The following is a 23470-nucleotide window of genomic DNA, read 5'->3' on the forward strand; positions in this document are numbered from 1 at the left end:
ATAATCTGATTGAAGCAAAAGAGGAAAGTCACTCAACTTGTCAACTTTCAGTTTTGAGGACTGGGTTACTAAATTTCCAGTGGAATGATGCTCCTGTTAATTTTGCAAAGTCATGGCCAAAGAGATGGGAGGAGAACCCCAGGGTGTAATTAAGTATTACACATTTTTCAAATAGAGGTCAGTTCTAGAAAATTATAACAAAATACTGTTTTTAAAAAGCACGGTTTTGCTTTAAGTTAATAGAAATGGCAGTACCAAAATAAAGTTAACTGAACCGGAGTAAAATATGGCATTCGATGTTTCTCTAACATCACAGAGATCAGAGAAATTAGAAGGTATGCCACGCTCACTGGCAGGATTTTCAACATGGTGTATCTCCTAAAACCTTCACGTTAGCTTTCCTCAAGAGCAGCCTTATTGAGTGCAAGCACTTATTTGTACATAGGCCCAGACACACACACTATTGTAATTTATACACAATAACTAATCTACTTTCTTCTTCTTTTTTTAATGTAATTGTATTTATAATGATGACACTACCAATTTAGAATAACACATACCTTTTATCTGCATTATCAAGAACTGTGATTATCCAGGCTGAAAATTTTGAAAGTATCATTTTTTCCTTTTCCCCCCGAATTTGTGAATTCTGCTTAAACTTCTAAATAGCTCTCATTCTAGAGAACGAGAGAGGAACAAAGGCCAATTTCTGCAGCCATGTGAGAACTGTTGTTACGGACAGGAATATTTACCAGAAAACACAAAACCAGATAATCACATTCTTGCTAATGTTCAAACAACATTAACCTCCTCCCTAACCCACAAAATGGAACCCAAGTAGCTTCTTCATTGATACCTTTCTCAAAGATCATAAAACCCAACTATATTATATTGGATGCTTAACACAAACAAACGAACAAAAATAACTGAGCATACTAAAACATGTTACTCAAACCTAATTTTATAGCTGAAAATTGGGCAGCTTATTAAAAAAAATAGAGTTGATTTTAAAGGCTTCAGCCCATTTTGTTTGTTTAATAATATTTGCTTCTCTTTTCTTTTGCCTAAGAGACTAACTTTTCCAACAATCATTACTACTATTTTCAATTCATTGGCTTAAAATTACATGCAACAACGTTTCTTTGATTGTTGCCAGTTTTTAATACTGCAAGGACTAATGCTATAACACTTTCCAGGGCACAATAGTGCACAAAGCCATACAAGCTCTACAGCGTAACTCAGTGGGTGAATTTTCCCTCTTTGCACTCTTAGCCGGGACGCAGGCACCGACATCCAGGATTGCCAGTCATCTCTCAGAAACAATTTCTGAGCCTTTCCTTTTCACCCAATTGGAATCAAGCTTGCCTGTGACAGTATGACTTGTGAAGAAGTTCCTGGTGGAAAATACCACACTTCCTTCTAGTTTCACCAACTACTTTCCATCGAGAGACATGAGCCCAGCCAATCTCCTTCCACTTTTCCGTAACCAACAGGGCAAAGCGCCCGTGACGTGGCCTCTCTCTACACCTGGGTCTGGTGCTGAGTCTCCATGAAGGGGACGTGAAGGCTGGCGAGGCTGAGCTCACCCACGCTCTCGTAGTCACTCATGGCTACTTCGGAATCATCAAAGCCACAGTTGGCCGACACGTCTGAGGACGACGTGCCTCTGGAATTGTGCAAGGACAGAGACACGCTGTCTGCCGGGCCTGTGGCCTCTGTGCCCTGGTTCACACTCGCGGCAAAAGTACTAAATTCACAGCCAGCAGGTGGGCCCACCAAATCCGTCTCATTGGGGAATGGGTGAGGAGGGAGGTACTGGCTAGGATGGAACTGGGGCCTTCTCCTGCAGTCTGGGCTCAGCGTGCTGGCCAGGGAGACAGGCTGGGAGGGTGGCAGGGCCTCGTATTGGTCTGGGAAGTCCTCTGGCAGAGGAGGAGGCAGTTGGTCCTGACTCAAGAACTCCTCTTCGTGAGGGGGTGGGTATTCACTGTCGATGTCATAGCCACCCAGGTAGTAATCGCTCTCCAACTCCCGTGTGCTGCCCTGGTGTGCAGACCCTCCATCCTGGTTCTCGTAGTTGGGCACCTCCTCTATGTCCGACAGGCGGGCCCCCGGCATCCAGTCAGAGGTGTCCCAGTGATAGGCTGCGAGAAAAAAGCCATGACAATTAATTTCCTCCAGACTGGAGCTGGGGCAGGGCTGGGAAAGGAGTGGAGAAGGGATCTGACATGCAGTTCTTAGCATCCAAGAGACCCTAAGAAGCCAGGGTCATCCGCATGCTTCTTACAGGGGTCTATTGGGGCCAGCCATGCTCTGGCCCAGGGAGAACAAGGTGATGGCAATTCTGATGGATGGTTCCTGGTTGCTGCAGAGCTTCACATTCAGCCATGCCATGAGATGGCCAGCCAGGGCACGCTAAGGGACGGTTCTAGGACCCCCGAGCCCATCCCCACTCCCTCTTCCTTTCCATGTGCCATTTGCAGAGCTGGGCTGGCAGCATGCTTGCAGAAAGGTATAGCAGCTGTACTGTGACCTCAGCGGGCAGGGAGGTGTGCAGGCAAATGGGTGAATTACAAGCACAGGGATGAGGCTAGGAGCGGAATGCCGGTGGAGCTTTCGCATCCAGTATGAGCACTCGAGACACCTGGAACATGCAAAATTAGGATCAGGATGGAGGGACAGGGATGGGTAAGAATGAACTCAGCAGTTCAAAATGCATAAATAAAAAGTTATGCTAGGGTCATGGCACAGTCACCTCGGTTGTAGTTCTGTCCTTGGTCCATGACAGACACTGTTTAAATACAAAGTGAAAAGTAAAACTGATAATCTAAGCCATGTAAAGAAGGATAAAAGAACATTTTAGACAACTTTAAAAAAAATGCTTCTAAAGGCCTTTGGACTATGGCTAAGTTTAGCCTTTTTCATTTCTCCCTATTGTTATTAAGGGAATAAAAAGATAAATCCCATTTATGCCAGGCCCTAATTTTATTAAGTCCCCAAGGAAGGTCACCTGATTGAAATAAATATCCATAATATTATAGCTTTGAATGATTTCTTAAGTATTCTCAGCTCACAGTAGGTGCTCAATAAATACATGTTGAATTTAAGAATGAATTTAGTATTAATGTAGATTCCAACTAATTGAGTACTCTTCTCTTGGGATTTTATAAAAAGAATACCCCATATATTTAAAAATTATGAGCTAGATTTTTTTTTTTTTTTCAAAATTGTAAAACCAATCCCTAGGAGAAAACACTCTACGTCTCATTTGAAACCACCTGTTTACTGCCCCTTGGTGGCCAACTGATTAAAATCACCCCCAGTCCAAAGTAACAAGGAAGCAAAATTTCCAAAAGGATAACTCTTTACACAAAGAAATGCTATGGAAGAAAAAAAGTAAATACCTTCATTCTCTATAGTGTCAACTACATTGTTGACAAGCTGAATGACAGTCACTATGGATGCTAGTGGTGAGGAAAAGAAGACAGAAGGGAGGGGAAGGACAGCTCCAGGTTAGTTGTGTATTTTAAACACACATTAACTTCTTTTAACAACGGCAACAACGGTGAAGGCACAGCACGCAAACACCTGAAGCCTCCCCAAAATCTGTCCCTTAGGGAGTGTGTCAGTGGACATTTTTGTCTAGGGAGTCCCGGGGAGTCTTGGAACCGAAGAGAAGTGGCAGCAAATCCAGGCCTGGTCCTTCTGGGATTGCTGGGTCATAAATTCACACCTCATGGCCCAGTTAAATCAATCTAGGAAGACAAGTGGCTTATCAAGCTCAAGCTAATTTCTCATTAGCAACTCCCAAAGGCTCTCAGAGGAAGACCTCATTCACTATTCCTGGGGATAATTATTTGTTGGTCAGTCATGCTGCTCTGAACCAAATGCCAGTAACAGAGGATAATCTTTGCAGGACTGATGGCTTCATGGTCACATGATGCCACCGATAGTCCAGGACAGTCCAAGGTGCAGCTCCTGCTGGTGTGGTGTAGACAGAAGTCAGCATTTGGCCTCTCGAACAGTTAGAATAGGGCAGGACATCTCTGTGGTCTCTATGGGTTGCCTTAGCACCCAACAACAGCAGCTTTTGGAGAGGTGATCAGGCTTAAACCGAATCTGATGAAAGTTCCTAACAATACCACCTGCCTTAGTCGGGACCAAACGCAGAATGTTAAGCATGACAGGGCAAGTATGTGACCTTAAGGGCACACCCAGCAAAGCCTGGAGAACAGTCAACCAGGCACCATTGCTGGAGCTGCTGCCTGGACTCTGGACACTGTATGTCCTTTGGTGCTTCTATACAAAATGCAAACTAGCCACAGATTTTCTTTTGGCTGGGAATGAGGAAAGGAGGGCACACCAAGGGAAACAGATCTGGGGGTATACTCGTGACCTTCTAAGAATGGTTAGAAAAAGTCCACTATTACATGGTTTGTTATCCCAGCAGACAGATACAGATATTTACAGATATTTTACTTCCATGATTGTTTCTGTGGTCTTGGACTTCACCTGCTCCTCTGTTTACCTTGGAGGCAAGAACTATGCCACTTTCATTTTATACTTCTGGGTACAAAAAAAGATACCTAGCACAGGACATAGCACACAGGAGAAATTCAGCAAGGGTTTATGGGATGAATGATTACATAAATTAATAAGTATCCAATTTTTGCCAGTTGCTGATAAATGGGAAAATGACCTAAGCTACAGACTAAGGTAAGGCTGCCTGTCTCTGTGGATGGCTGTTTGAAATTGTTCTTGGTTTATCACAATGTGGTAAACACTCACTGTTTTATGACTGTTTTGCTTCCCTGCCCTGCCCTGGGGAAGACAACCCATCCTCCAAAGCTGGTTCCTTGGCTCAGAAAACCCAGTCTGGCATTAGCATCCACTCCATAAGCGTAAGTTCACAAGAGGTAGGGGTAGCAGCTTTGGAGTGTCAATGCAGTCTGAGATCCGCAAGGAATTGCATGCAACGTTTTGGGTGTATGTGCATTTTTCTAAGGAGCTGCTTCATAGTTTTTAATAAATTCTCCAAAAATCCGTGACCTGAAATGATTGTAAGGGAGGGTTCAACTGAATGAAAATGTCACTGGTTCTACAGGAAGGCTCTCGTCTCTGAACTAATTTCTAATGATGGGGAGGGTGGGGATCCAGTGACCAGGGAAGAGATCAATGGTAAAACAAAGAAAGAAAGAAATCACTCTGTTTGCTTAAAGAGTATCAGTTGGGATGAGGTAGTTCCATTGTGAACCAACTCAAAGAGAACTCACTCCTGGAGGTCCACGTTCCTTCGTCAGCCCCTGACGCAGATCCCAGGGCCTGCTCACAGCTCAGTGGGAGCTCCTTTGGCAATGACAACCAACAACGGGTCAACCCCAGAGCTGGTGAACATACTCAAAAGCCCATGAACAAGTCAAGAAACAAAGCTGGTCCCATCCCACCACCTCCCCCCAACCACTGTCTTCCGGCACAGGAGGCAGAACCCACCCACTTGGAACAAATCTGATGACTTCTTACCATTGTCGTCGCCAGAATCCGACTGGAAGGAGCTGAGGGACTGGACTTCAGAGTTGCTGCCTTTATTACTGCCAGCAAAGCAGGTCACTTCTCCCGGGTCATCAACCCCTTTGTCTTCGTGGACAGCCACGGAGAAAGCAGAAATGGCAGCGGTTACCTTTGTGCCTATTTCTAGTCCTGCCCACCCCTCCCACCTCGTTCACTTCTTGGGGCTCTTTCATTTGCTTAGAGAAAATAATTTAGCTCCACGATAGAAAATTGACTGTGTCACTGGGGGCAAAGGTCTGTCAATCAAGTGATTTACATTATGGATTCGAAAACTTTAACCCCGTAGCAAATGAGCTTCCACATAGCTGACAGCCAAAAAAAAGGAGCTGTTCCCTCCTCAAAATGAAGGAACTACGTGACGAGTGAACCAAGGATGAAGCGGCTGCATTGCTCTTTGCCATTCAGAGTTCATTTACATCATTTACATGAACCGATGAGGTGTTGACACCAGGTTAAATGAGATTACTTTCAAAACAGTGGCATAAATATTTTATAGGCAAGAATGCCACTACATTTATCCTAACTTCCATCTCTGGGGAGCGAGTGGCATTTTCAGCTTTGTCTCCTAGAGGGCAGCGTTGTATCATTTTTGGGAACGACAACGTTCTGTGCCGTGTCAGGTAGGAGGGCAGCGGATGGTGTGGATGTGCCCGTGTCTACATGCAGTCTCCGTCTTTGCTGTATAAAGACAGCCAGAACGACACACACACACACACACACACACACACACACACGCACGCACGAACACACACTCTCTTTCTCCCTCTCCCCCCAACTCCCCAGGGCTACTTTCTTACTTGATGATGGACTAAAGGAAGCAATAAAAACAGCCCATATCTTGAGGTTGTCAAGTGTAAAATGAATTACTTGCCCAGAGATTGTCTCGCCAGCTAACTCTGCCTTGCTTAACAAAGAAGGAAATGTATTCAATAAAACCCAACAATACTTTGGGGGGAAATGTGAATTTTGGCCTGAGGTAGACTTGGGAAATAAAGCTGTCATATCATGAAGTGGGGGCCAAAATGATCACCAGGAAAAGCTACAAATCATCATGTAACTGGATGGGACAAAGAGACGCAGACTAGTAATTAAGGGAACATTTGTTCCTCTTTGTGGCCACAGAAATCAGTTTCTTCCACAAAGGGTGGTGTCAGGAACAGGTGTGGTGGCTCCGTGTGTGCTGTCAGGTGCTGAAGCCACAGCAACACAATGAATTGGATAAACAACTGATATAAGTGGAGGGAGATGCCAGGGAGAAATTCACCTCCCAACAGCCACATAGCAGAAAACACGAAGATGTGCCTCGGAAAGCACACGGTACGCACAGGCTCAGCCATGAACACGGGAAAGAAATGACAAATGATCTACCCTGGTGAATGCAGTGCTGTGCACAAAACTCCTTTCTCCACTCTTCCATTTATTTGGAACTCCCTTTTCTCATTGCTAAATAAAAAATAGCCTATTAGCTACTGGACTTGCAGGACTACAGTAAAGTCTAACTCTAACAGATAATTTGGGAGGGAATATATTTATGGGTATAACCCAAGGGCAGCTACTTAAAATGTGTGTCTATAGAAAGACAGAATCAGCAGACAGCCTGCTTGGGGTGGCACTAGAATAGAAAGAACTCATCCTCAGCCCTCTCCCATCATCAAGAAATCCTCCCCTTCTGATACCCTCGCCCTCCTTCCTGCCAAAGCTCCTGAGGGCAGTGCTGGTAAGAGCACAGGTTTGGAGCCTGATGTACCAGGTTCTAATCCTGACTCCTCCCTTTGCTAGTTATGTGCCCTTAGGTGAGTCATTTCACCCATTCAAGGCAGTTTCTTCCTCCACAAAATGGTGGGCTGGAAACAGGGCCCACATGGGACAGCTGTGAGGATTTAAGGAGATGTTGCAACACACAGCAGTGGCGGCTTTACGTTTATCTGCTGCCTTTGTTTTCTCATCAAATCTCTTTGTCCTTAACCCTTGCCGTCGAGCTTCTGCCTTGATGGTTCTACTGAGAAACTCTTGAGATCCTAAGAATCTTCTGGGCGTCAGGCTCAGTATTTTATTTTGTTTTTTTTTAGTTTGTGTCTTCCTTGATGGTTTTATAGTACTCGACACTGCTGACCTGACTGACACACTCTCTTGGCTTCCGCACAGCTGCCCTCTCCACTTTTCCTCCTCTCTCTCTGCTGCCAAGCGTTTGTCTCTCTGCCTGGTTCCTCCCCTTGTGCCCACTGCCCACATATAGACATCTCCAAGGTTCCTTTGGAGACCTGGTTTGACCGTCTTTTCTCTGCTCTTGCTCCCTCGGTGAGCTCACCCTCCTACAAAGTCAACCATTCTGCATGCAGATCATGTCTAAACTTTCACCTCCAGCCTTGACCTCTCTTCTGAAAACAGAGCCAGACACCCCTCAGGCGAATCCTCCACACCAACTGAGCTGCTTCCTCGCCAACAGTATCCTACTGAAATCTTACTCATGCTTAAAGCTACCTGTAGGAATGCCCCTTCCTCCATGAAGACAACCTTTATCTCCTTGGCTGCACATCCTCTCTAGCTCCATTTAAAACCGTGCATCCCCCAGCCCCACAACATATACCACAGAACCGTAACCACAGCCTTCTAGCTGTCTAGGACACCGCTGCTGCTGGAATAAAGCCATTTGGCCTGATGGAGTCATAGGTTACAACAGAGCTTGCCACAGTCTCATCCTGATTGGAGCTAGGCACAAACAATCACTGTCTCTCACTCAGATGTTCATAGAAGCTACCTAACTGGCTCTCTGCTTTCTTCCCTTTTTGGTCCTGTTCAATCTCTTTCCAAGGATCAGCCAGAGCCAGCTTTTAAAAATGTAAATTAAATCATGCCACTCACCTGCTTTAAAACCTGGAATAGTGTTACTGTTAAAATGCATCTGCTCTCCTCTGGAGCTCACCAAGTTCCAACTACACTGACCTCCTCTGTGACATTCTTCAACACGCTAAGCTCTTTCCTACCCCAGGACCTTTGTACCTGCGGCTGTTTCCTGTGCCTAGAATGCTGCTGCATGAGGTCAAAGGGAGAGGGAAACACCACCACCTGGCTGGGACCACGTTTCCTACCTTATGATTCCCCGCTCTTGATTCATGGACCCTGCATTCCAGCTAAACAGAACGACTTGCTTTTCTTCTGATCATATGGGTCCCTCTATGGGAATGCCCTCCTTTCCCCAGACCCTTTAACACTTTAATCATGGTTCAACTCAAATGCCCTTCTGCTTCCTTCAAGTCTTCACGCTGTCTTGAAATACTCTCCTTTTCCTACCGGCCTTCCAGAACACACTCCCATACATCACTTACGTGGCTAGCCTCCTGCATTACCGCCAACGGCCCGCTATTGCGAGAAGAGCGGTTTTAGAGTCTGCAAGACATGAATTTGAGTACTGACTGCCTCTTACAAGCTGCATGACCTTGGGCATGTGATGTTTCCCTGTCCGAGCCTCATTTTCCCATCTGTCAACGAGGATAAGAACCAGAGCAATTTTAGGGCAAGTGTGAACATTCAAAGCCAGCACACGTCACAGCGAGTGCTCTGCACAGGCTGCGCAGGCGTGTTCTCTCTCCCTCGCCTTAGTCTTGGGCGCTGCAGGTTCCCAGTAAGCACGGGTGGGATAACTCGTGTTGCGTTACTAGTGTCTACTCACTCTCAGTCCCTGCGTCCCAGCCATTCTTCCGGATGGAGTCGCAGTCGGAGCGGCAGGGTGACACGGCGGGCAGGTTGGGGGCCACGCTGCACACGACCACGCCCCGCCTGGCAGTCAGGATGCGGGGCGACTCGGGGTGGAATGTGGTCATCTCCTGGTGCTCGCCCCCCAGCCCGTCCACGATCTTGTCCAGGTTGCTCCTGGAGTCGCTCTGGAAGCAGGGCGTGTAGGCCATGGGGCGCACGGGCACCTGCGGCGGGCCCACCTCCTGGTACACGTTGCGGCCGTCCGCGCCGCCGCGCAGGCTCCGGAACGGGATGCCGTTGCTCTTGTTGAGCAGCGCGGCGGTGGCGGGGTCCTGCACCAGCGTGATATTGTTGCGCGAGTAGTTCTTGCGGAAGACCTTCTTGCGGAAGACGACGAAGAGGACCACCAGGATGAAGATGACGAAGAGCACCACGGCGATGCCGATGAGCTCCTCCTTGCCCACGTAGGCGTGGCCGGCCTGGATGTTAGGCACCACCACGGGGCGCAGCCCGCAGTACTGGCCCACGAAGCCCGGCGTGCAGTTGCAGAGGAAGGAGCCGAACACGTTGACGCAGGAGCCGCCGTTCTCACACTCCTCCCGCTCGCACTCGTTGATGTCCTCCTCGCACCTTCAGCGACAAAACACACAGAAGCCCCTCCCCAGCGTCAGGACCTGTGGACACAGGCTTGGGTCCTGGAGCTCCAGAAAAAAACGGACATCTTTAAAAGACAATAAATAAAGCACCCAAATGGTACAGATGACCAAAAGTGCGTGTGTGTTGTGGGGGCGGGGCAGGAGCGAGGCTTAATTTCGGCATTTCTGTGCTGACCGTGGCCCTAGCCATCATCTTGGGTTAAGGGGTCCCCTCTGATCCATTCTCTCCCAGGTCCTCTTCCCCTACCCGGGTTTGGGGAGGGAAGAGACCGTAGTGGGAAAGGAGCTGAGTAGAAAGAGAACAAATAGCAGATGCTACTGAAGAGGTGCTGGTCTCCAAATCCTCGGCGCCAGATGTACTTCAGAATTTAAAATTGTGCAGTTTTAGAAAGGTCATACAATACACTTCTCTCACATTATATACAATACTCTCCCCTCCCCAAAACAGGAACTAGTGCTGGCCATAAGATCCCATAATTAAATCTAATATAGTGTTTCTGCAGTGAAACATACGGATATTCACACTAAATGAGAGAAATAAAGACTAGAAAGAGCCTCAGAGCAGTTTTGAACACGTTTTGCCACCAAATTAGTTTGCCACTAACATACTCCAAACCCTTTTAGTTTTCAGAGCTTTTGGGATTGGAGAATTGCAGACAAAGAGCTGTGAACCTATATACCCATTGTAGGGTTTCCCCAGAGGGAAAAAAGTCTTTGGTTCTGACAGTTTCCTCTAATGGTTACAGTAATTTTTCATCCCTCTGGGAAGCTGGGGGCGGTAGCAGGTAGGTGGGTGAGCAGAGGGCTACGTATCTTCCAGATTTTCTGCTTACGTTAAAGGCTAATAATAATGTAGATTATCAGGAAAAAAAATGACTAACGCATTCTAATGAAAAATAATTGAATCATTTTTATTCCCTTTAAAGCAATCCATGGCTCACTCTGAGTATAATTATAAGGCAAGCATTTAAGTCTTATTCTTTCGTTGAGAACGTAGACATTTTCTTCTTCAGTTTTCTCTATTTCAGCAATTGTTCTGATTTAAAAGGCCCAGTCACCTATATTTTTGGTAATCCACCTTTTAAAATGTAGTCGAGCGTCCCTAATTTGAACAGATTGGGGCCAGGTCAGCCAGAAATTAGTCAGAATCACAGAGTATTTAAAAATAAATGCTGCTTTATTACTTTAAATTACATCCAGTGATTCAAAGTCAGCTAAGTATTTCCTGGTAAAGTCCTTGGGAGATTTTCTCTAATGAATACATAAGACTGATCTGTAATTAGAATATCACTTGCTTGAGATTATATATATACTTCTAAAACGATCAAGGATGGTTGAAACTGGCATTTTACTAAGAATTTAAAACATTCTCTCTCCATTCAGCAAACACTTTAATTTCGATCATTTCTTGGGGGAAAAAAGGTTTGCAAAGGAATGGTAAGTTTTAGTTTCTCAGAATGATCATAAAATGCAAGGCAGTAGAGTCCAGTTAATGGATTCTGGGGAATGGGTAGTGTCTGCCTGAGAATTATACTGGATATCTAATATTTGGTGGCATAGATGACTATCTTGAAAAGACTTGCTTTCGTAGTTAGAGAATACATGTCATTATATAAAGTTTCGAAGATATAGAGAAGCACAAAGTAAAAAATATAAATTACCCATAATCCCACTACCCAGAGATAATCCCTATTAACATTTTAGTCAGTGGTAAGCACTCTTTATATGTATAGTAAAGGTATTAATCCTTTGCTTGTCCTTTTAGTGCTAAACATGTTATGCCAGTTAGTTGTTTACTGGTTTGTTTTCTTAGCAACGAGTAGCAGTGTACAGAAAGACTATTGCACAATCTCACTTACGTGACTCCTGTGAGCCCAGCTTTACAATTGCAGATGAAAGTGTTTCCTATTGGGTCGCAGGATCCTCCGTTCCTGCAGGGGTTTGGGAAGCAGGCTGTGATCTCGGATTCACAGTTTCTCCCCGTGAACTGTGAGAGACAGGTACACTGATAGCCTGGGGAAACAGAGGACCTCATGAGCCACAGATGCCACTGGTAAAGCTCAGAGTGCTTGGACTCAGCCCTAGCATGTCCTCCTAATTCCTTGGTGAACTGTATTTTAGGCAGGGCCCCAATTCCAAAGATGAAAAGCAAATCGGTTATCTGGAACACATCTTGACACAAAAATGCCAAGTTACAGTTTGGATTCCCTGCTAGACCACAAAAATTCACCTAATTAACCACATAGACGAATGCTAGTGAGAACTGCAAGAGATACCCAGGGGACAGATTCCAAGAACAAAGACCAAGATGGGAAGGAATATGCTTTTTCCACCAGGCTACTACTGTAAAAGGAGGGATGTTTCCAGATAGGAGTAGTTTACCGTTGGTACCAAGCTACTTCCTTTCCAGAGCCCCTCTCCTGCCACCTGTGCCCTTTCTCCTTAGCTAAGAACTAAAATCCCAACCTGAAGAGGAAGTCAAGGGAGAGTAGGTAATATGAGGATATTTGTCAAAGGAAACTCAGATTGGTATATACACAGGGTAATGAAAGAATTACAGCCTTCACCCAGCTCTTCTGTTTGGATTCTGATTTTTGTATCTTTTTTTACTTTCTCTACCCATGAACCTATCATGCAGAAATAGGTAGTAAGAACCTCACTACAGAGAATATTAAATACCAGATGAGGTAATAGTCTAAGAGGAAACAGCATTATCTACCTCTCAGAGATAGAAAGGATGAATAAATTAGGATATTCTTTTTGCCCTACTTTTAAAAAAAATCCCTAAGATTTGATTTTTAGTTAAAGTTGTATGTGTTCATAGTAAAGAGGCAGATAGTTGTACAAGTTTTATTTTGTACAACTTTTGTACAATTTTATTTTGTACAATAGCAGCCCCCCCTCCCATTTACACTTCCTCCGAAGTAACCTGGACACCCCTTTTAGTATTTCAGTATTTCCTTTCATGGTATTTTGCTATTTTGTTGTTATTTTACTTTCAGGCATTTTCTTTTGCCTTTCCACTATATCCTTTATTTCAAAGCTTCAGCCCCGTATGAACACGGGAGCAATCTTCTGATGCCCCTGCCTCCCAATATGTAATACGGTAATTTTGGTTAAATCAATAATCAGTGTCTGCATTATAATGACTATAAAATGCTATTTGTAGCCAAGCCATGTAGTGTACTATGATTATATTTCTATTTTCATGTACAATTTTTTGTCTTCCCTGGACTGAAAAAATGTTCCGTGTTTTGGCTTGCTTATTTCTGAATATATGTTAATTCAGCTCCAAACTCTTCATCAATGAGCTCTCTCCAGTTTAGTTGCGTCTGGTGCCCTGTATTTTCATCCCCTGAAGAAGTCTCTCCTGTGGCCTTCTGACTGGCTCCACCTGAATAGCTGTCCTCTCACCCTGCTTTCTTGCTCGTCCGTGTTAGATCTCCTGTTTCCTGTATCATCTACCTTCCTTTCTCTTGGTTTACTCTCTCATTTCATTAGAACACATTCTACAGTAGTTTCCCAAAAAAGGGTTTGTTTATAGGAGATGAATTTGTGAGACCCTGCATAATTGAACAAGTCTTTACTCCACCCTGACATCTCTCTGACTGTTAGGTTGTGTAAAGAATTCTAAACAATTCCCTCCATGTTACTTGGAGATACCCAAAGTCATTTGGGCTTCTGAAGTTTGTACGTGACCTGTTTTTTTTTTTCTTAACATGTTGGAGGATCTTGTTTTTGCCCCCAATTTTCTGAAATTTTACAAGGATGTACTTTAGTATGGGTTTATTTTCAACCAATACTGGGTACTCAATGGGCCCTTGCAATCTGGAAATTCTGTTCTTTAACTTTGGGAAAATTTATTATTTTGTTGGTTATTTTCTTCCTTTGTTTTCTCTGTGCTGTTTTTATGGAAATTTTATTGTTTGGGTCTCAGATGTCCTGGACCTTTCTCTGATTTTATTTTTCTCTCTTATATTACACCTCTGTGGAGGTTTGCTTTACTTTCTGAAAGAGTGTCTCATCTTCTGAAATTTTTATTGAGATTTTCATTTATGTTGTCACTTTCCAAAGACTTTTTTGTTTACTGTTTTTTTTTTTTTTTTTTTTTTTTTAAACACAGCATCCTGCTCCCGTGTTGTGGTTACAGTATCTCATCTCTCTGAGGATATTAACAATACTTTCAAGAAGTTTTCTCCTTGCATAGTTTCTTCCAAGTTGCTTTTCTGTTTCTTTGTTTTGGTCTCTGTGATATTTAATTTTATATGTCAACATGACTAAACTATTGGTGCCCAGTTATTTGGTCAAACACTAGTATAGATGTTTCTGTGAAGGTATTTTGGATGTAATTAAAATTTTTAATCAGTCAACTTTAAATAAAGTATATTATTCTCTATAATGTGGGTGGGCCTCATCTATTCAAGGCCTTAAGGAGAAGGAATTCTGCCTCAAAACTGCAGCATAGAAGAAATCTTGCCTAAGTTTCCAGCTGCTGGCCTTCTCTGCAGATTTTGGATTCAGGACTACAAAATCAACTCTTACATGAATTTTCAACTTGCCAGCCTGCCGTATAAATTCCACACTTGCCAGCCCCCATTATCACATGAGCCAATTCTTTAAAATCAATCTCTCTCCATCTCCATATACATACCTGCACGCACCCGTGCACACACACATACACACACGTGTATGTACAGTCCCCAACTTATGATGGTTTGACTTAGGATTTTTTCACTTTATGATGGTACAAAAGCAATATACATTTAGTAAAAACTGTAAGTATTCACACAATCATTCTTTTTTCACTTTCAGTACAGTATTCAATAAATTACATGAAATACTCAACACTTTACAGGTTGAGCATCCCAAATCTGAAAATCCAAAATCTGAAATGCTCTAAAATCCAAAACTTTTGGGGTGCTGATATGACACTCAAAGGAAATGCTTGTTGGAGCACTCTAGATATATATATATTCCAACATCTCAAAAAAAAATTGAAATCCAAAATACTTCTAGTCCTAAGCATTGCTAGATAGGGGATCCTCAACCTGTATTATAAAATAGGCTTGTATTAGTTGATTTTGCCCCAAAGTAGGCTAACATAAGTGTTCTGAGCACGTTTAAGGTAGGCTTGGGCTAAGCTATGATGTTCAGTAGGTTAAGTGTATTAAATGTATTTTTGACTTAGGGTATTTTCAACTTACAATGGGTTTATTGGGATGTAACCCCATTATAAGTTGAGAAGTATCTAAACATATCTCGTATCGGTTCTGTTTCTCTGGAGAACCCCAATAGTTTATCTTCCAAGTTAGAAGATTTCCTTACTTGTTGGTAATCCTTGCTTATCAGCTCATATTGGGAGTGGGGCACTAGAAAGCTAGAGATCTCATGGGAAGCTCTGAGCATGAGTGGTGCTCATCAGCTGTGAAACGGAGACCGTACCTCTGGGATGGTCAAGTTCCCTAGTAGTGACTCTTCTTATCACCTGCTCAGAGGCAGGGTGGAGGCCTGGTCCTAACACTAGGGGGCTGGGGGCTGGTGGAGGAGGGGTGGTGTGGGTCTCAGCATCCAATGAGCACACCAAATATATTCTGATCCCCCGAGCAGCGGAGTGGCAGGCACACTCTAGTCCTGAGACCAGGGTGAGCGGTTGCCGGGCTGTGCAGAGGGAAGGTGGGAATTCCGGGTTCTGACTGCCTCTTAAACAGACTTTTATTTTAATGATTCTTATTTTAAACCCCTTTCCCCACCCACCTCTCCTTCAGAAGTGACTGATGCCTCCAATTCCTGGGTCTTTGGGAATTTAGTCCCAAGATTTCCCTTCTACCAGTTAGAATTCAGGTCTCTCAGAACTTCTCTTTTCTCTTCCTTACCACTTGTCCCTCTGCCTTCCACCTCCAAACTTGTGCTGGTGTTGCCTCCCCTCCCATTCTCCTCACTTCTATGGGCATATGACTTAATAAAAATACCTTTATTTCTGTGGTAGTGGGGTTGTGACAGTAAGTGGCCCTGTTACCTTGAAGTGGCCAGTGAGGCCTTCCTCATTGATAAGATCTTTTGTATTAACAAATACTGCAAAGAACCAGCCTCACTCTTACTTGAAGGGCTCTTGGGCTAATCTCCGCTTCCCAAGTGGTCAGTGACTGATGTTGGAATTTTATAGCTTAATCTCTATAAATATAAGATAGATTCAAATGGTGTATTTTTTCATGGATGTTTTACTGAATTCACACTATAGAGAACTCCCACTTAGAGGAAGACATTATGACTGTGTGTGTGTGTCTGTAGGTTCAGAAGTAGAAAGTCTCGTCTTCAAGAGGCAGGTGCAGGAGGCAAGAGACAAGTCTGTACATTTCCAAGAGAAGGGAACTGTGTGGCCCCAGCCTTCTGGGGACCAAGAAACACAGAGGGAGAGAGACTAAGGCTCAGAGAGAGAAACACACATATAGGGGAAAAACTGCTCTTGAAGGCAGTGGCAGTGAAAGACCAGGAGCTCCTAAGGAAGGGCCACTGTTGATGCCAACTGTGCCCAAAGGCCAGCCTGAGAGCTGTGGGCGGGAGGCAGTAGTAGTCTGAGGTATGCTTGCTTCACATCTTGCTGACTTTCAAGTTTTTCCAATTTAGGGTTATTTTTTCCAATTTGGGAAGTTTTTCACTGTAATGAAATTGCTGAAAGCATCTAGGATTGGGAAAAATGCTTCCTTGTGTCACCTGGCAGGATGGTGTATCATTTAGAGAAAGAGTAACCTGTGAGGATGAATTAAGTTCTTTTCTAGCCTAAAGGGAGGCGTGGGACAATCATAGTACAGGACTCTAAAAGCACGTCAGTGATGAGGAGGGATGGCAGGAAGGGGGGGACGGAATCTGAGGCAAGGTGAGTAAATTCAGGTGAAACTCCTCCCTCTCCAGCTCCTATTTGGCAAGCCTCTGACCATTCCTTCAATAAAACTACATCAGAAGCAGTTGGGGGAAATCAGGGACGTTTGCATCATGATCAGCGATACTGGATTCTAACTTGGGTCATGGGACTGATTTTGATCTAATAGCAGGGAAGCAATTTGATGATCCTGTGTCTGGAAAATCAGAATTTAAAATGAGACACTACCTCTAATGCACTGTCTCATACACATTTCCTTCTGAATTTTGTCATTTTCATTTTCTTTTTTTTTTCTTTTAGCTTTCTCAGGTTGAATCATTTTCATTTTCTTTTGTGGAGTACCTAGTATTACTTGATGAAGCAGCCAGCGTGACTGAGTCGGCTGTGCACACTGACTGAGTGCCTAAGCCATAGGCAGCGGTGTGCTGGAGCCAGCTCAGCCAGGGTCACGAGATGACGGTTCAATATTCAGAAATTTGGCAGGCCGGTTATTAAACTACTGGTAGTCTGACATCAGCATGGTGGGAGTCTTTATGGCACAGAAATCAGCAAGCACTAAAAATCTCTTTTATTTTTAGAGAGTTGGTTTACTAGCACACCCCTGGAGAGGGACTATGGCAGGCACGGGGTATACAAAGACAGAAAAACACTATCTACAAGCATTTCTTAGATGAGCAAACTGAGGTACAGACATGCTGATTACCTTTTTGTGATCACAAAGCTGGTATGGATTTGAATCCATACCAGCAGTATGGCACTCTGGCTTGCCCCTGAATCCTGAACTGTTTAGCATTGTTCTGAACTGTGTTTCTTTTCTTTCTTTTTTTCTTAGAGATAGGGTCTCTCTCTGTTATCCAGCCTGGAGTGCAATGGCCTCATCATAGCTTACAGCAGCCTCTCACTCCTGGGCTCAAGCAACCCTCCCATCTTAGCCTCCCGCGTAGCTAGGACTACAGGCGGGTACTGCTACGCCTGGCTAATTAGAAAAAAAATTTTTTATAGAGACAAGGTTTCACTATGTTGCCCAAGCTGGTCTCAAACTCCTGGCCTCAAGCCATCTTCCTGCCTCGGCCTCCCACAGTGCTGGGCTTACAGGTATGAGTCACCACACCTGGCCCTGAGCTGTATTTTTAACAGCCACATTTCATTCCACGATCTGGATTTCTCTGTTTATCAAAAAGAGACGCAAATTGTTTAGAATCTGCTCTTATGATCTCAAACCCATGGGGCAAAGAAGGCTGAGGCCCTTTGGAAGAAATCTTCCTTTTAGAACTTTAAATTTGAAGGAGTTTCTACATTAATACAATGAGAGAGAAAAGCAATTGGATTTAAACAAAAGTGGTCAGCTTAAGTTCTTTTTTTAATAAAAGAAGAGCGATATCTATTGTTCAGCCTCTGTGAAAGGCTTGTTTATCAAAATTAACCAGTTTTCACAAAGTAGTATTTATGATCTCATTATCCTGTCATGGGCCCTATTATTAATAATTTTTATAATATCAATAAGTCTGCCATAATGATACTAAGTGATCTAATGCTTCAATGTTTTTTAAAATCACTTTCATCCCATGAAGAATCACAATAATCCTATGAAAGAAAAAGAAGAGGTCCTATTGACACCCCAAATCCGTGGGGTGCTGGAGAGGTTGAGGAGAGGTTACGCAGCTTGTTCAAGGACATATAACTAGTAAGTGATTGAGTCTGAACTTGAATTCAGGCTTTCCCATTCTCAAACCTTTCCACAAGACTGTATTGGCATTAGAACTTGTCACTGACACTGAGTGCGGTGGCTCACACCTATAAGCCCAGCGCTTTGGGAGGCTGAGGCAGAAGGACTGCTTGAGTCCAGGAGTTTGAGACAAGCCTGGGTACCAAAGCGAGACCCTATCTCTACAAAAACATAAAAAAATTAGCCAGGCATGTTAGAATGTCCCAGCTACTCAGGAGGCTGAGGTGGAAAGATACTCGAGCCCAGGAGTTCAAGGTTACAGTCAGCTATGATTATGCCACTACACTGTACCCTGGGCAACACAGCAAGATCCTATCACCCTTGTCACTGAGCCTGAGTTCATTACTTGCTAGAAATAAGAAAGAGGAGCTTATAGATACTTCCCATGGCTCTCCAGGAAGCAGATGAGCTATAGTGAGATGGACAGTATCAGTCACCCCTTCTGGGAGCCAAATAATCATTGAATAATAAAGATAATAGCATAATAAAGTCTCTACTCTTCCCAAGCATTACCATATGTTGCTATAAGACACACATAAAGGAAACGGAATTCCAAAAGATATACAGGTGTTATTTGATCACAAATAATATTTAACACTTTCGTAATTGCAAAAATTCAGTGGATAAACTCAAAGTGTTATTAAAAAGAGTAGATTTTTTTTCCTTATTGGGAAAAGAATGTCAAAGAAAGAACTCAATTAACAAGAACAACAGGCAGAGGAGAATGGGAAGGAAAAAGGTCCCCGAGGGCTTGGAGACCAGTGACAAGGGTAGGTGGAGCAGATAACTTTCCCCTCCCTTGAATCTCAGACTGTTGGTGGGCTCCTGAGTGGCTGGAGAGACCTGCCAACACCAGCCCAGAGATGGCTGCTGCCAGTGAGCACTGGCCTCTTGCAGACACTGCGCTGGGCTCCCAGCTCCCTCAGGGCACCTCCCCGGGTGCAGACCCGAGCCTATCGGCAGATGCCATAGTGCTCCATTCTCTCCTTCCCCCTCCCTATCCGTGCGTGCCCAGAAAGACAATTTAGCCATCACACGGAGGCATCTCCAAGGAACGGGGCCTTTCCTTTTGGGGCCCTATAGCAGACTGAGGGGTACTCAGACTGCGAGTTCCCTACCCGCCAGCCCTCCCAGGTGCTACTTGCCTGGGGACCCCAGGAGAGTGGGGCAAATCCCGAGGTGGAGAGAAATCGATCTGGCTTGGGTGCCCTGTAGGTGATTCAAGACCAGCACCCCTCCCCCTGGCAGGGTCAGGGATTGATCTCCAGGGCCCAGGGGACAGGCCTGCAGACCAGACCCTGTACACCCAGGTCACGATCGTACTGCCCCTGGGTACAGACGGGAGATTTGTGAAAGAGCCTATTGAGGAGTGTGTGCCTTCAGGGGCAGATCAGCGTGCCTGAGCGGCAACCCTCCTCCGAAAAGAGGGCTGTGCACCCAGCTCACGCTGAGATGCTAGGTAGGGAACCTTCCAGCCCAAGTCACAGTCAGGGGAGAACCATCGGCCTAAGGTTTTGCTTGCTGGCAGAGGCCTGGGAGAGGTCATGGAGAGGGGGAGGGTGGAGGGGAGCGAGACCTGCTCCAGAGTGCGGGTCTCGGACAGCCCCACGCCCCAAGCCCAGACTTTCAGCTGAGTGGAGCCATTTCAGCCCCTCCTGGCAGATTTGTACAGAAGCAAAGAACAGAACTTTGACCACTGCTAACAACAGTTGTGGAGGCTGAGGGCACGCTTACCCAATCCAGCCCCACACAGACTCACTCCCGGACCTGACCCCACTGAGGTGGAGAATAAGGACACACCTGGAAGTCCCAGGACCCCACCCACCACCCGAGGCACAAGAGGGCCTCTCCAGAGAAACAAGAGCTGGCTACAGGACCCAAAAACAGCACTGCAGTTTGCTCCTCTGAGCAAGTGCCACCTACTGACAGGGAGGTCATTCTGCATACCCTTTTACTGCAGCTACTGATTCATCATAAAGGGTGTGGTCGAATCTCACCCACAAACACCACCTACTGGCTCAGAGACTAAACAGGGCATGTGATTATCCAAACAAAAATCTAAAGGCAAGAAAGAACAACTGACCCAGATGGGAAGGAACCAGCAAAAGAACTCTGTAAGCATGAAAATCAAACGGAAAGCACACCCCCAAAGAGGAACAACAGCTCCCTAGCAATTGACATTAACCAAACTCAGAACACTAAAATGACAGAAGAAGAATTTCAAACAGGGATTGTAAGAAAACTGAATGATATACAAGAAAAAATGGATGACCAACACAAAGAAACCGCAAAAAAAATCCAGGTCTTGGAAGAAAAATTCATTAAAGAAATTGAAATATTAAAGAAAAATCAAACCCATCTCCTGGAAATGAAGGACTTATTCAGGGAACTACAAAACACAGTGGAAAGCCTCAAGAACAGGGTAGATCAAACAGAAGAAAGAATCTCAGAGATTGAAGACAACTCCTTCCAATTAAATAAGTCAGTCGCGAGACCATGCAGAAAATTAAGAGAAAAGAAATAAGCCTACAAGAAATGTGGGATTATGTGAAAAAACCGAACCTGAGGGTGATAGGGATTCCGGAAGGGGAAGAAGAAAACGTTCAAAGGCTGGATAAGCTATTTGAAGAATTAATAGAGGAGAATTTCCCAGGCCTTGCTAAAAATCTAGATATACAGGTACAAGAAGCTCATAGGACCCCAGGGAGATTCAATGCAAATAGGAAGACACCACACCATGCAGTCATCGGATTGACCAAAATATCCACTAAAGAGGCCCTTCTACGAGCTGTAAGGCGAAAGAAACAAGTAACATACAAAGGAAAGCCCATCAGAATAACTCCAGATTTCTCAACTGAAACCCTACAAGCAAGAAGAGACTGGGGCCCCATTCTCACTCTTCTGAAACAGAATAATGCCCAGCCTAGAATCTTGCATCCTGCAAAATTAAGTTTCATATATGAAGGAGAAATAAAGACATTCTCAGACAAGCAAAGACTTAGGGAATTCACCAAGACAAGACCAGCTCTCCAAGAAGTACTCAAAACAGAATTACACAAGGATCAGCATGATAAACACTCTCGAATGTAAAACCACTCAAAAGTTAAAGATTAAAGGCTAGATTCCACAATGGCTCAAGGGAGAAAGCAAAGCAACAAAATGCAACCCAACAGAATGAACAGTAATTCACCCCACTTATCAGTTCTTTCAATAAATGTGAATGGATTGAACTCCCCTCTCAAGAGACATAGGCTGGTTGAATGGATAAAAAAAACAAAAAACAAAAAAACAACAAGCCAACCATCTGCTGTCTCTAGGAAACGCATGAAACCTCCAAGGATGCATTTAGACTCAAGGTAAAGGGGTGGAAATCAATATTTCAAGCCAATTGAAGCCAAAAGAAGGCTGGTGTGGCAGTTTTGATCTCAGATAACTTAGTTTTTAAATAAAAAAAAGTAATGAAAGACAAAGAGGGTCACTATATAATGGTGAAGGGTATAGTTCAACAAGAAGACAGAACAATTCTAAATACGTATGCACCCAACTTAGGTGCACCCAGATTCATAAAGCAAACTCTACTTGATCTAAACAAATGGATAAACAACAACACCATAATAGTCGGAGACCTCAACACCCCACTGACAGCACAGGACAGATCCTCCAAACAGAAAATTAACAAAGAAATAATGGACTTAAACAGAATTCTAGAACAAATGGGCCTGAGTGACATTTACAGGACATTCTAACCAAAAACCACTGAATATACATTCTTCTCATCAGCTCATGGGACATTCTCTAAGATTGACGATACTTCACCAGGCGTGGTGGCTCACGCCTGTAATCCTAGCACTCTGGGAGGCTGAGGTGGGCAGATTGTTTGAGCTCAGGAGTTCGAAACCAGCCTGAGCAAAAGCGAGACCCCGTTTCCACTAAAAATAGAAAGAAATTAATTGGACAACTAAAAATACGTAGAAAAAATTAGCCAGGCATGGTGGTGCATGCCTGTACTCCCAGCTACACAGGAGGCTGAGGCCGAAGGATCGCTTGAGCTCAGGAGTTTGAGGTTGCTGTGAGCTAGGCTGACGCCACGGCACTCACTCTAGCCCGGGTAACACAGTGAGACTCTGCCTCAAAAAAAAAAAAAAAGATTGACCATACTCTAGGCCACAAAGCATGTCTCAAAAAATTAAAAAAATAGAAATCATACGATGCATCTTCTCAGATCACAGTGCAATAAAAATAGAAATCAACTCCAACAGAAACTCTCATCTCTACACAAAGTCATGGAAATTAAACAACCTCCTGCTGAACGATTCCTTCATAAACGAGGAAGTAAAGATGGCAACCAAAAGATTCTTTGAACTAAATGACAAGGTGACACAAGTAATCAAAATCTGTGGGACACAGCGAAAGCAGTCCTGAGAGGAAAGTTTATTTCCATAAATGCCTATATCCAAAAGTCAAAAAGAGCACAGACAGACAACCTAATGAATCGACTCAAAGAACTGGAAAAAGAAGAACAGACCAACCCCAAACCCAGCAGAAGAAGGGAAATTAATAAGATCAAATCAGAACTAAATGAGACTGACAACTGGGAAATTATATGGAAGATTAATAAAACAAAAAGTTGGTTCTTTGACAAAATAAACAAAATTGACAGGCCTTTGGCTAAACTAACGAAAAACAGAAAACAAAAATCCCTGATAAGCTCCATCAGGAACAACAAAGGAGAAGTTACAACCGATGCCGTGGAGATTCAAGATATAATTTATGAATATTACAAAAACCTTTATGCACACAAACTGGAAAACGTGGAGGAAATGGACAAATTTTTAGAAACACACAGCCTCCCTAAGCTCAACCAGGAAGAAACAGAATTCCTGAACAGACCAATATCAAGGACTGAAATTGAAACAGTAATAAAAAACATTCCAAAAAAGAAAAGTC

General features: G+C 44.0%; 1 protein-coding gene across 1 annotated transcript in view; it reads right to left on the bottom strand.

Moving 5' to 3' along the window:
• Positions 1-630: 630 nt before the first annotated feature.
• FAT3 (FAT atypical cadherin 3) overlaps positions 631-23470 on the bottom strand; it is a 528492-nt gene continuing 505652 nt past the window's right edge. The window contains exons 22-25 of the mRNA XM_012657230.1: positions 11780-11933; positions 9239-9894; positions 5521-5634; positions 631-2144 (exon numbers count right to left, since the gene is read on the bottom strand). Coding sequence (XP_012512684.1) covers positions 1522-2144; positions 5521-5634; positions 9239-9894; positions 11780-11933 — 1547 coding nt within the window. The 3' untranslated portion in view covers positions 631-1521. The remainder of the gene's footprint in view (positions 2145-5520; positions 5635-9238; positions 9895-11779; positions 11934-23470) is intronic.

The sequence above is a fragment of the Propithecus coquereli genome, unplaced genomic scaffold, assembly GCF_000956105.1.
Source record: "Propithecus coquereli isolate 6110/MARCELLA unplaced genomic scaffold, Pcoq_1.0 Scaffold534, whole genome shotgun sequence".
Taxonomy (NCBI): Eukaryota; Metazoa; Chordata; class Mammalia; order Primates; family Indriidae; genus Propithecus; species Propithecus coquereli.